Source organism: Heterocephalus glaber, unplaced genomic scaffold (genome assembly GCF_053883595.1).
Source record: "Heterocephalus glaber isolate CG9 unplaced genomic scaffold, H.glaber_assembly_v1.0 deba00000809, whole genome shotgun sequence".
Lineage (NCBI taxonomy): Eukaryota > Metazoa > Chordata > Mammalia > Rodentia > Bathyergidae > Heterocephalus > Heterocephalus glaber.
The window spans coordinates 11051671-11066205 of NW_028258163.1; the positions used below are offsets into that span (position 1 = coordinate 11051671).

General features: G+C 39.0%; 1 protein-coding gene across 4 annotated transcripts in view; it reads left to right on the forward strand.

The window, feature by feature from the left end:
* Nucleotides 1-14535, forward strand: part of Ryr3 (ryanodine receptor 3) — a 565647-nt gene that overhangs the window by 198578 nt on the left and 352534 nt on the right. For all 4 annotated transcript variants that reach the window (XM_087207455.1, XM_087207452.1, XM_087207454.1 and 1 more), the window contains exon 3: nt 1206-1313. In XM_087207455.1, coding sequence (XP_087063581.1) covers nt 1206-1313 — 108 coding nt within the window. The remainder of the gene's footprint in view (nt 1-1205; nt 1314-14535) is intronic.

Here is a 14535-nt window from a genome sequence, read left to right on the forward strand (position 1 = left end):
CATGAAACTGGATTGTAAGGTCCCGAGGAGCAATGGTTTTGTTTTCTGTTTCTTTGAATCTTTCTCAGTATGAAACACTGCATTGTATATAAGTAAAATATTTAAATATTAGCTGATCTAAAATGTTCTAATTGTGGAAGAAAGAGTCTTTAATATTTCTGTTAGTCATAGGAACAGTGTGGAATTAAGTGCATGAACTTGGGAGACAGTGTGAATCTGACTCAGTGAACTGGGTGTGAATCTCACTCAGCCAAATATAACACTTAGGCAAGTGACCTAAATTCTCTGTGCCTTTTCTTGACTATAAACTGGAAAATTAAGATTCCCTATCTTTTGGGGGTGTTTTAAGGATTAAATGAGTTAATATGTGAAAAGCACTTGAACAGTGTCTGGCACAGAATATGTGTTCACTCTGTCTTAGCTATTGGTAGCTAGTATGCAAAAGGGGCTTTTTAACCATTGCAGAGGAATGTACCAGAAAAGGGAGGAATGTCGTGGTGCTAACTTACCACTGTGAACTTACTCTGACAAATCAGAAAGATTTTTATGGGGGTCATCATTTCTTACCAGGGCATTTCTTTCTTCAGATATATACTTATGTAGCTTTTAAGCCTCTCTACTGCCTCTTTTTATAGTATGATATCTAGTTCTTTAAAAATAAGTGGATTCGGGCCCAGGGATTTAGCTCAGTGTTTTCGCCACCTGCTGCGCAACAGCAAAGACCCCAGTTCAATCCCTGTACCCCGCCCCCCCCCAAAAAGGTGGATTCCCTATGTCAGTTGCTGTAGCCTAGAGCCACATTCTGATCTGTCCGTTGCTCTCACAGATGATTGTGGCTGAGAGCCCAGTGGCTGTCTTCCTGTGGTCCCACTCAGACATGGGTGTGAATGGGCCTTCTCTTCCTGTCCCTTCTGCACCAGGGCTGTGTGGGCGTTCTTCCATCTGTACACACCAGCCTTCACTCAAGTGGATCGTGAATTCTTGGCCACTGTTCTCTTGAGACTTGGGGTTTTCTACTTGTCTTCCTTTGGAATCCGTCTTAAAACACATCTTAACCTGAATAAAAGAAAATCACCTTCTTCCATTCCAGTTCATTCATCCAGCTGTCATTTTGATTCATAGGCTCTATGCCTTTGATATGTTATTGTGTGACTGATCCTTGATTGATATGGGTAGGTGTCCTCACTATGGTTTTATTTCCACAGTATATTCCTCCAGATCTCTGCATCTGCAATTTTGTGCTGGAACAGTCTCTCTCTGTCAGAGCGCTGCAGGAAATGCTTGCCAACACGGGTGAAAATGGTGGCGAAGGGGTGAGTACCTGAATTATGTCCTGGGTTGGATTTGGGATACACCACAGCCCAAAAGCACATTCTATGTTTTATCTTTGCAGTTTGGAACTAAAAACCCTGAGTCGTCTGGAAAAATCCATACGGAGATAGTAAATCTTTCTCTGAATTTAGGTTCCTCTTATTCAGCACCCCAATACTGCTGCCTTTGGGCTGACTAGATTCCCCCCAAAAAGGGAAGAGCGCATCACTAATGTTGCTTGAACAATGCATAGGGCATCAAGCCTACCCTCATCTTCTACCCAGGATCCACCGAGCTATGGAGAGGCTGGGAGGGTGTTGGGATTAAGGGTGTCTGTGAGGCAGCTTCTTTTGTCACAAAAAAATCTCACTGGGGATTTATGCCTGCTCCCATGGAACACAACCAGGTTACAACACTTTGCAGAGGACTATGTGTAGCATTCAGTCTTTACTGTGTGCCCAGATTTCAGGGGCTTCACTAAGGATGAGCAAACGCAGAGCTCCCGTGAATTTTTGTTCTCAGTAAGTGTGTAACTGAGGGATAGTGCTCCATATCCCCTCTCTTAGAAAGGGCCCCAGCAAGACTTTTGCCGCATATCTCAGTTTAATTTTAGATCATTTCATTCACTAATGACCCACCTTTGTTTATATCTACATATTTATCATCCAGTACTTTAATTCTGCTGCCTGAATATCCCAAATTCAGCCTCTCCTCTCCACCCTGCCAACTCCTGCATACGCCATCAGCTGATGCCTTCTGTCTTCTGGGATATTCCTACAGCCCACAAAGGACTCTGATGCCTTCTGTAGCTATCCCTCCTCCCCGTTTTTCACTAAGCAGTTACTATGTTCTTTCCAACATGCAGATCCAGTTGGTAACATCCCTGTTTTAAAACCCTTTGTCTCCCCATTACCTTGATGTCGACTCCAAATTCCTCTCAGGATTTGGTGAGCCCTGTTCATCTTTCACCACATCCCACCATGCACTCTGTGTCCCAGCCATGTGGACTTCCTTTCTCTGGCCAGTTCTTTTTTGCCTCTGATCCTGCTTATCAGCTGTTTCCTCTGCATGAACAGCCTTCTTCTCCCCTCTCTTCCCTTGTGTAATCTTCTCCTTCAGGGAACCAGTTTAGATATTAGATCACCTGAAAAGCTTGCACTGACCCTGCAAATCTGTTGTGAGTATTTTTTCTACCACAATTCTTATCATTTGGCACTGTCATTGCAGTTTGCATTTCTCTTCTATTTTGGATAGTACGCTGCCTGTGGGTAGGAACTGTGTGCAGTTACCAACTAGCAGTTATTCTCACTTGACCTGAATGAACTCATACATAATACAGAAGTATCTCTCTGTGCTAAAAGAGACAATGACCACAGAATCAATAGAATCAATGTTCATATTTTGGTTATTTTCCAGCTCCTAATGTGATTTAAGCAATCTTCTCGCCTCTTGGAGCCAGGATATTATCACTTATAAAATTAGGCTCTTTAACTAAATCTCTTAAGTTCCTAAAGTTTGTGACTTGTCACTCTTTTGATTTAGAGCAATATGCTCTAGTCAGCTGCCTGAGAGTAGCTTTTCTTTGTCCCTTGGAGCATTAACACAGGTAAGATTTTTGTTCACTTAATAGTCACTTCAAGCGCAAGGACCAGAGTTCGATCCCTGGTACCAAAAAAACCCCAAACCAAACAAATAGTCACTTGAATATGGGCTTGCTTCCCCCCTTCCTTGTGCTGCTCTCAGCAATCCCTGTTTCTATGCACCCTCAAACATTTTCACTTTATGGAACAATTTTTAATTGCTTACGCTTTTTCAAAAACTCACAATATACAGAAATCTTTGATGAGGGAGACCTGATTGTTTTTAAATTTCACCACTTTCAGTGTCAAATAAGATCTGCTAGATCCTGCCTTTTTATGGCCCTAGCATAGAACTTGGGAAAGCAAAGAGACACTGTGTCAACTGGAGAAATATCCTTGAGTTTTCAAAGTGTGTATTTCAAAAAACTCCTTTTTCTTTATCGTTTTAGCTTGAGTGATTCAAAGAGTTCAATGTATGAAAAAGTAAACTCAAAAGTTGTTTTTCTTTTATATCAGGAACTTAAATCGTAATCTTAACTTGTCTTAAAGAAGAGCAATAACTTATTTTCCAAATAAAATGGGAAAACCAACTTAATAAGATTAAACTCTTAGTTTTAGAACATATGAATAAGCCCTAAGTCAATGTCCATGTTTTAGCAGAGCAGTGTTATACAATATTGTTGTATAATGTAAGGAGCATCTATAATTTACAACACTTAGATACTAATACACTGAAGTTTATTGGAGGAATCTATTCTTTTTGAAGTCCCACATCCAAAATAAATGATCCATGATATTTTAATTAAATATCCATTGGTTAACAGTATTCACCATGGTGGGATGAAAATCAGATTTCCTATGCATCGTGTTGCCTTTTTGTGCTATTTTACCAAAGATGAAAGAAAGAGATCCAATAGTTATTTTCCATCTCAACACATGCATTATTCACTAGACATCTTTGAGGTAGAGGGAATGGACTGGAGAAGAGAAAGAGCACAGATAGAAATGGTACTGTCATAATTATTATTTTGCTATCCACTGGTGACACCACAAAGTAGCACCTGGACAGTAGCTTCGGGCACCAGCACCCTTGTGGCATATTCCTCTCATGGTTCCTACCTGGGCTTCCAGTCATTGGTGGGAGAAATACTACTTTCATATCATCTTTTGAGTCGGATCGTTTGCCTTTCTGAAGTGAGTATTGTGCACATTTACTGTTAGTACTTAATTTTAGAAGGTAATAGTCAGCAGAGAAGAAAAAGAAGGAGAGGAAAAACAAGGAAGTGAGTTAATAAAACAGACTAATGATGCTCTGGAGAGCCTGGGGATGTGTGAGTGGGAAGATGTCTCTTTTGCATGTCATTCTGTTCCGTTTGGAAATAGCCATTTACTGCTTTTAAATAAGTATTGCTCTCACTAATGATCACGACTGCCATCAAACGGGATGCTTTGAAGTGTGTAATTTTTCCCTCGTAGTCATAAATTTGCCCTTGTGTGGTGGGTCTGTTCACTGCTGTGTAGCTAGTGGACGTTTTTAAAAATGACTTCTGTTATTTGTTCACTCACGTGATGAGTGTACAGAAGTCTTTCTGCAAGGATTTATGATCCTGCACCAATTTCTCTGGCTAACAAAAATGAAGGTACACAGTCAAATTTAACAGCACAGAATTTTTTATTATTGAAATGCCTTAGCTGCAGCTGGCTCAACATGGGAGCCAGCTTTATTTTGAAAGGGAAAATAATGATGAGGAGGACCAGAGGCAGAGAGGGCTTGGTGCCTCTCAGACCATACACTAGCTAAGCTCATACTTGGATCACTTTACCCCTGGTCTAATCCTATCTAATTTAATTCTGGGAGAAATTGCCAAGGGACAAATGCTTGGCACTGTGGCCAATTTTATGGCTGAAATTTGAAGTAGAATCCTTGCATACAAACATGAAAGTATTTTCTTTTGAATGGATGTATAGTGTATGGAATGTCTGTGAACCTTTGGCACAACGTGAGGCCAAAGGAGAGTCACTGTTTCCCTCTAAGCCAGTGGTGGCAAACCAATGCCATGCATGTTATTTGTTTTTCTTTTATGACAAAGATGTTAATGTATGTGGTTTTTTTCTAACCTAAAACCCCTCAATATTCAGGTTTAATTGCACTGTTGATACTTTGCAGTAAATAAGTGAGTTTTGGGTTGCAGTTTGAGCACTTGTCTCTAAAAGGTTTGCTGTCACTGCTCTAAGCTCTCAATCCCCATCATCCTATAGAAATAACTCTAAATGTAGAGTGACCAGCATTTATGTTGGGGAAAGCTCTCCTTGAAGTCAGGCAACTGTGTTTTCAGGCCAGCCTTTAGTGAATCATGTGACCTCAGGGGCAAGTTATTTCTCCTCTCTGTACCTTACTTTGCACACTTTTAAAAAGCAACCTACTTCAGAGGATTGTATGAGAATTAAGTGAGATCAGTGTCCTCACCTGCCTGTGGATATGGAAATAAACACTGATGCCTCTCTTCCTCTCTGGCCCACTTCCTCCTGTCACAGGAGGAAGATTAGATTGCCTCAAAGGAAAGAGGGTCCCATGCTACATGACCAGGTGCATATGAAATCTAAGGCTATGAAACTGCAAATGGGTTTTGACACGAACTTACGTGCTTCTAGAAGTCAAGGACCTCGATTAACACAATTACTCACTGTACTCCTCCTTATAAGAGCTCCAGTTGTCTCTAGGAGTTGACTTCATCAATATCAAACCCTTAAAAACTTAAGTGAGAGATGAAATATACATATAAAATGAACTAATGTTATGTTTGCAACATGAATGATATATTTTATCCATGTCCAGAAAACATAAGATCCTACTTGACTTTAGATGCTAAAGTATCTAATATGCTAGTACTATATACACCCAGCCTTTTAACTTTTTTTTAGTATATGTGCTACCAAAGCAAGCACCCTTTTAACCTTGATTGGAAAAAATGTGACCTGAAAATATATTGTTTCTGCAAGAATATCATAAATGTCTTCACCAAGAGGTTCTTTTTTATTTCCTCGTGTTACTTGAGTAATACTATTAACTCCTAAAATGAGCTTCAAGCTCCTTTCATTTGTCCTTGTCCTTAAAGTGAGAAATACTACACACAGCACAGTAGCTACAGAAATGCTCATGTTGCATTTCTGCTGCTTCCTGAGGATGATGTGCCTGTTGAGAAGTTAGGGGTTGTTTCCCCGCATCGTCACAACTTGTAGGTGCTCAATGAAGCATGAACATACATTATGCTTTATTCATGTAAAGGTCCTTAAAGTTCATGTCATGACATACAGTAGTACCTCAGTTCACAAACTTAATTAGTTCTACAATTTTGGAAAAGATGACCACATTTGTGCTTGTGTGGGAAAGATAGCCATGGCTGTGTTCGTCACCTGATGCAGCGTTTGCAAACAAAAACAAACTTTTGCCAGATGCTTCAGCTTGTGAACCAAGTTGTTTGCAAACAAAAGTGTACATGAACTGAGGTACCACTGCATTTGACAACAAATTCTTACCTTGCAGTTATGTTCTGCAGATCTATCCATCTAGTTAAAGTAACTGAAAATTTAGTGACAGGTAGCCACATCATTTTAAAAGGACCTACTAAAGATGAATCTACCCTGACACAGCTAGGTGATGAAGAAGTCAAAACAGATGCTGATGAATCTCCTCATTTAGAGCCTGAACTCTGGCTATGGCCAGACCTAGAGCTCTTGTGCAAGCTCATCCAGAATGAAGAATGCTAACAGAATATTGGCTCTTTCTTTCTGAGTCTCTGAGTTCCCACAGCATTTCTACAAGAAGAGTACACCCATAGACCAGATTGGTCTGTTAGTTTGAGGTCTTTCCTTTATAATTGTCAGAAAAAATCCTGAACAATTATTTATTTAGGTATGTTTATGACAAAGGATCAAGACTGATGGAAGAACTATATATATATAACTCTAAACCTCATCCTCATTTATAATTTTTAAAAAATATTATATTTTTAAAAGAGAAATTGTTTAATGGTCAACTCTAATAGTAAACATTCATTACACTTTCAGAACAGCTCATGAGATTTTCTTTGGAGACAAAGTACAAAGTCACTTATGCTCGTATAGGAATGTGAGTCCTAGGTCTTGCCTATATATCATTGAACCCTGCAGCCTAACTAGGACACACCAGAGTAGCCACGCTAGGGATTAGATATCTGAACTTCTATTGTATTGGCGAAATGTGACTCCCTCAAACTGACCAAGAACTTCGGTGTCCTTGCTTAGGAACTGCCTCCCACCAAGTACCAGTGCCTTTTAATTTAGTATGGGGACATCCCCCTGCCTACTACCCAGTTGGTAAGAGCAGGATACCATACCATTAAATGCATGACATGCTTGACATGAGTTTGTTATTTCTTTGGAAGGGCAGAAAAATAATACTTTGATTTTCAAATGCTGCCCCCGCCCCTTTTGGCTGCTCATGCATACCTACTACAAAAATAATTTTGTGTTCACAAAAAAACCCCACCAAATCTCTTTGGTAAAATTGCTCTTATCTGCAAAAGCTTGTCAAAACTCTTCCTGTAAAATCTACCCTGTGTTAGAGTTTACCTTACAGGTTTACTCATGGGAGGCAGCTTCCTGCAATGATAGACCTTTCCAGAAGATTTAGGTTTGATCCCAACACTGCCACCAACAGGGAACAGCTCTAGGCAAGTCTCTTACAGACTGGGTTTTGGTTTCACTCTCTCTAAAAGAGGACATCACTTCGATGCAAATCCTTTCTCCCAGTCTGTGAGGGTTGCTAGAATGGGAAAATATCATCACTTCACTTCCTCTATTGTGTCCCTCTGCTGCAGCCCCTCGCCAAGCAGCTGTGGAAATGGTAACCTGGTTATAGTAGCCATGGCGCTGAGACCTTGGCTCCCATACATTTAAGCGGAGCTAATAAAACAAAGAGAATATAAACAAAGAGAGTTTTCCAAAGTCCGCCCAAGGTAGCAATGCGAAAGCACTAAGTGTTGATTACATATAACTTTAATTTCTTGAGGCCCAATTCTCCTGTAAATTATAGTATCTTATCGGGGGAAAGGTATTCCTTTCTTAAAAAGCCAGCCATTATTTTGGGAAGTTGAATGTTATTATAAATGACAGGTCTCCAAACTAAGGTTTCGTTGTGGGTTTTTTTCACAGACCAAATTTTTATTAAACATGTCTTTTCTCATTCTTCTTTGCTTTCCCTCACTTACTGTTCTTTCTCAAGTTACACCATGATTTTATGACATTAATGCTAATATAATGAATATTAATGCTTCCTTGATAAGGTGATATTTATAAAGATGTGTGCAATTAACTCATTTCATTTTTTAAACTAACCCTTTGATGACATGGTTTTTAGCTAAAATATGCCATCTTGAAGAACTTTGTGGTTAAAAAGCTCCTTCTTTGATATTAGAAAAATCTGTTCTACTGGTTGATGGATAGATTATTACAGTATTTCTAATAAAGAGAAATCCTAAATTGTCTTGGGTGGATTTCCTAATATGATTATAATTATGAAAAAGTGCTACAGTCAGATTTAGGCTACAGTACATTGCTTGCTTATAATTTCAAATGATAAGTGCAAATGATTTCAGCACTTTACTAAGAGAGAAAATGAAAACAAAACTTTTGCATCTTATGCCACTGTTAAATTCTAACTAAGAAAAAATGCTCACCAGATAGGAAATCCACCTCTGTCATTGTAAATATTTTCTTTTTCTATAGCAAGCATTAGTAGATTCCTCAAATAAGTTGAAAACGTTATTAAGCAAGGCCTACTTATGCACACTAAAATATCCACTTACTGTTCTGTTTTTTATTTTGCTAGCTCAGTGACCTCTCGGAATGGGTATGTTACTCACTGCTTTAATATATGTGTACTTTGCATGGACAACTGACCCTAGCAGTATTTGTAATGAACTTGGCCTTTCACTTGTGAGCAACCTGGCCATTTCCATTCTCTGTGCCTATGCAGTTTATTAAAAAACAAAAAAACAAACAAAACAAAACAAAACAAAATTCCTGCACCTCACATTTCAATTTTGTGGAATTAGAGGTGGGTGCACATTTAGAAGTCCGTTGCCAGGCAGCTCGTGTTACCACTGCTCTGTAATTAGGAGAATAGCTTGCCTGTGGAATAATTTTTTTTCCTTCGAGTCATTGGACATTGTTTTCAAAGCTTCTCTTTTTCCCCCTGGTGTGGTGTTTAGATGGCCTTAGGTGTCACCTTGATAAGAGAACCAAGTGTGCAGCTTTGCCTTTATCCAAGCTTCTTGATGCTTCAGACCTCTTTTGGTGCTATTATGCAACTCCAGCTCTCTCTGTAAAGGCTGGAATTCATAATAAAATGGAAAAAGCTAGTTTGATACTTTTTGTTTCTCATGAAATATCCCCAAAGTGAGCCAACAGAACAATCAAATGTTAATGTCAACAATTAAGAATAACCATTAAGGTTAACTAGCTTTTTACATTTCTTCATATCCCTGTGGAATCATTTTCAAGTGAAAGAACCCACAAAATGAATTTTTAAAGCTCCAGACCCTCCCAAATCTTCCATTTCCTGAATATCATGCTGCAGCTTTAGTGTAATTGGCTTTTCTTTTGTGGATTTGACTTATCCTGAATTTGGCACCTCACGTTTAAGATCAGCCTGCCTGTGTGATCCTGCTGTCGTTTTGCAGATGTGATACCATTTAGCTGTGCTGATGTTGCACAACTCTGGAGTCCTTTTCATTCTTGGTGTGGACATTGCAATGCGCAGTTAGAGTAGTTTTGTCATAGCGGCTTCGATCATCTTAGAAAGCTTCAGCTTCTTCCCTGTGGTGGACTAAAAGTGTTTTGGTTTGGTTTGGTTTGGTTTTCTATATTTCAATTGTAAAATGTTTTAATATCTTTATGGAGGTTCTTAGAGGGATGAGGGGCAGTTTGGGTCTCCAGCACCTAATATAGAGGAGAATAGTTACATTTTTCAGGGGGATGTTTTGATGTTGCTTAGAAAAATTAACTGGTTGGGGGACTGGAGCAGAAATGGGTTATAAAAAGAGACTTCAGCTGAATTTTTAGGACTGTATTTTTGTCCTAAATTGTAAGATATTTGAATTTAAAGAAAATCTTTTGTTTTTAAGAAACTTGCTTACCTTTTAGAAGTAAAGCATATTTGGAATTCAAAAAATCCTAGGAGAATAGAAACCTTTCAGTTTACTTATTAGACTTTTTCTTTGATCACGTAATTCACTTTTAACAGCTACCAGGGTTTAAATTGTATATTTCTAGGGAGAATTGAATGAACTAAAGAAAACTCCAACTTATTTCCATTTTGTGAAAGATTAATAAAAGCACCAATTTGGATATTTTATAAAAGAAAGATTGGTGCCAAAGAATCCCTAATCTCAGCTGGCATTTTAATACTCACTTGAGTAAAAACCCTGTAGCCAGCCACATTTCCACCCTGTCGTTACCACTGTCTGGACTCAGAATGTGAGGATCTGAAATGATGACATGGAATTGATGGAAAGAAAGGAATAAGAACAGGAAGATTTAGGACATTCATGGTATAAAACTGACCCCTGCTCTGCAGAGGACTAGAAAGTTCACCTACAAAGTACAAGAAAAGGTAAAGGCAGGTATTTGTTTTTACCAGGTGCTTCCTAATCCTGGCTAATCCTAGGGCCAGTATGGAGGGGCAAGACAGGGAAGGGAAGTGGTGAAATGTTGATCTGGCACGGGAGGAAAGGACCCCAATAGGAAGGACTGCACATTCTCGCCTTGATACATCCACTCTCCAGTCCTTGCTATCTCCATTTGCAAAATGTCAACTGTACACTTAAATTTGTGTCTTAACATCTGTCCCAGGACCAGTGTCTGCCTATGATGGAGGACTCGCAAGTCCTCAGAAAATGAAGAAAACTGTTTCATTAAGCTACAGTTATAAATGGAAAGATCTGCCTTTTAAAAAAAATGCTCTATGATTATGTCCTTTTTAGTGCTGTTACAGTAACAATTTATAAAATTGGTTGTTTTAATTTAGAAATTATTGTGATAGTGTAGGTGACAGCTTTTGTTGTTTTAATTCCCTGACTACATTCCGTCAGGTTTGTCACTGTTAACATTGCACTGGCTCTTGAACCTTATAAAACTTTTGGCCTTCTCTTGTACATAGCTCATGGACTTCATGTTCTGAGTACTTTTGCTCATAACCAGATAGGAATTTTGTTTAAAACTATTGCTTTTAAAATACTTTTCTCTGTGAAAGCTGAATAGTTGATGCCGTTGCTGGTTGCCTTTATTCACATCTTCCTTTATGGCTAATGATGGATGTTAATAGGAGGGGAGAGGTGCTCTGAGTTGACAAGCACTCGTGCACCCCTTTTGCTCTTGTTATTGAGAGATCATACGTTAGCTCATTAATAAGAGTCACCTGCTGCCACTTCACTAATGGCCAGCCACTGGGGGCTGGGGTGCCCCTCACCCCATTCTGCTGCTACACATCTCCTTAGAGGAGATGAAGGGTGGTGGCCAGAAGATTCCAGATGCAGTTGATTCAGAAGGAAGGAATTAAGAGCTGTTCTTGTGTGAATGAACCCAGGGCTCCTTAGGTTGCTCCCCTTTGGCTCACTCCCATAAGTTGGACTCTTGGGGAGGTTGGGTCCCATTTGGAAATTCATGGTAGAATTTTTTCTAAAGTTCCCTGTTTTCATGTCTTTGATGAGATATTAGAAAGGTAAAGCATTAATCTTTTTCTATGTATCTCTGTAGTTGTTTATTTTCTAATGTTTAGCTTGGTTTTAAGAATTTTCAAAGTCAGGACTCAAAAATCAGCAGCATTCTCATATACAAATGCCAAACTCACTGAGAGAGAAATTAGGGAAACCACACCTTTCACAGTAGCATTGAAAAAAAAAAAAAGAAATACTTAGGCATCAATCTAACAAAGGAAGTAAAAGGCCTTTACATTGAAAACTACAGTACTCTGAAAATGGAGATCAAAGAGGGTATCAGAAAATGTAAAGATATCCCTTGTTGTTGAGTAGGAAGAACCAATATAGTGAAAATGGCCATACTTCCAAAATTGTTATACAGGTTTAATGCAATCCCGATCAAAATTCTAATAGCATACCTGACAGAACTAGAGAAAACAATCCTAAAATTCATCTGGAACTAGAAGAGACTTAGAATAGCAAAGGCAATTCTGGGCAACAAGGACAAGGCAGGGGGTATCACGATCCCTGAGTTTAAATTGTACTATAAAGCTACTGTGATTAAAAACAACAACAACAAAACAGCATGGTACTGGCAAAACAAAAACAAAAACAGACCTAAGGATCAGTACAACAGATTAGAAGATGAAGAAACAATTCCAGACACACTCAGCCACCTTATCTCTGACAAAGGGGCCAGACAGTCTCACTGGAAGGAACACTGCCTCTTTAATAAATGGCTAGAAAAGCTGGCTTTCCACATGCTGAAGATTAAAACTAGACCCATATCTTTCACCAAACACTAAACTAAAATTAGAATGGATCAAAAATCTAAATATTAAAACAGAAATACTAAATGTACTGGAAGATAGAATAGGTAGAATTCTTGAAGACATTGGTGTAGGCAAAGATTTTATGAACAAAACCCTGATTGCACAGGAACTATCACAACGAACCAACAAGTGAGATTTCATTTTATTAAAAAGCTTTTGTACAGCAAGAGAAACCACCAACAGAGTGGGAAACAAATTTTGCCAGTTGTCCCTCAGACAAAGGACTAATATCTAGACTATATAGAGAACAACAAAAAAATCAGACCCTAGCCAATTTAAAGACCCAATCTGAAAATGGGCATCTGAAATGAACAGACTCTTCTCAGATGAAGAATTAAAAACAGCAAAAAAATATGAAAAAAAATGTTCAACATCACTGATCATTCAAAAGATGCAAATTAGAACAATGTTGAGATTTCACCTCACTCCAGAAAGAATGGCTGTTGTCAAGAAATGAACCAATAATAAATGTTGGAGAGGCTTTGAGTGAAAAGGACCCCTTCTCTGCTATTGGTAGGAGTGTAGATTGGTGTAACCACAGTAGAAATCCGTGTGGCGATTCCTCAAAACAAAACAAACAAAAACTAAAACTAGAGGTTCCTTTTGACCCAGATATTCCCCTTCTTGATATCTTCCTGAAAGAATTAAAAGCATCATAGCACAGTGATTTATGCACACCCATGTTTATAGCAACACAATTTGTAATAGCTAAATGTTAGAAACAGCCCAAATGCCCACTGATGAATGGATAAAGAAGACACGTTTTTTTTTTTATATGATGGAATACTGCTCTCCCATAAAGAAGGATAAACTTGAGACATTTCTAGGTAAATGGATGCACCTTGACACCATACTCTTAAGTGAAATAAATAGGACGCACGTGTTTAAAAACCACATTGTTTCTCCGGTGTGAGAAAGTGAAAGTGTAAATAAGGATAACATATATCGGGTAATAGAAAGAAAATGTTCCAATGGGAAAGGGAACAGGTGATTGGGGGAGGACGAAAAGGATAAGAAGAAAAGAAGTAAAAAATGGAAACAAAGGTTTTGTAAATAAGGAGGAGAAGTGACCATGGAGGGAGGGGAAGGCAATGGAAATAAGAGAAGCAAGATATATCATGTACAGATACAAATTCCCTGTGATGAGTGTTATCATTAGGTACATCTAAAATGTACTGATAACATTTTTTTTAAAAAGGATTTTCAGAATTACTGGTAAGGTACAGAAGACTCCATATTTTTTCAGTGAGTACAGATAACCGACGTATAATTACCAAAGCATCTTTTGGCAATCATGCAGAGAGAGAGAACGAGAAAACGATTGTGCTGATTCTCTAATAGAAGAGTACACTCTCATTTCCAGTTCGGAACTCAGCCACAGAAGGGTATAAGGCATTTCCCCCGACACTGTGCAGGACTGTGTTCCTGTGCTTCAGTACCCTGGCAGCGTTAGCTTATGTCTCCTCCCACACCCAACCATGGGGATTTTCCCCTGTCAGCTGGGTAAAGGAACAGTTTGAAAATCCTGCTCTGATTTTAGAATTATGCAATTTTTGGAAATAATGATCTGATGTAATATATTTCAAATTCAGATTCTCTCTGCCTTGAGAGAGAGGGTCCTAACATGTTTTTCTATACCAGTATAACCTGTAGATTTCCAACACTGGGAAAAATGGAGGGTGACTCTTTAACAAGATAGCATGTTCTTCTCAGGGTTATCAGTTTTGTGGGGGCCTTGACTCCATGTTCATTTCTGGCATCCTACTCAGGCCAGCCTAAACCTCTCTGAATCATGCTGAGGGCTGGCCCCAGACAGTTGACCTGGGTCACCAAGTGAACAAGCAGCTGCTATTTCTGAGTGTATTTTCCTTCAGGGAAGCCACACGGGTGCATAAAGCAGGTGAAGCAAGAGAGATATAATCCATTATTATTAGATGATTTCAATCAAAGTCAGTGGAAGAAACAGCATTGCCAGGACCCTGTTAGGGTTCAAGGAGCTGTTGCAGACACCTCCCTCTGGGATTGTCCAGAGCAGGCTCTGTGGGACCCAGGGCAACTTCCAAATGAAGTTCT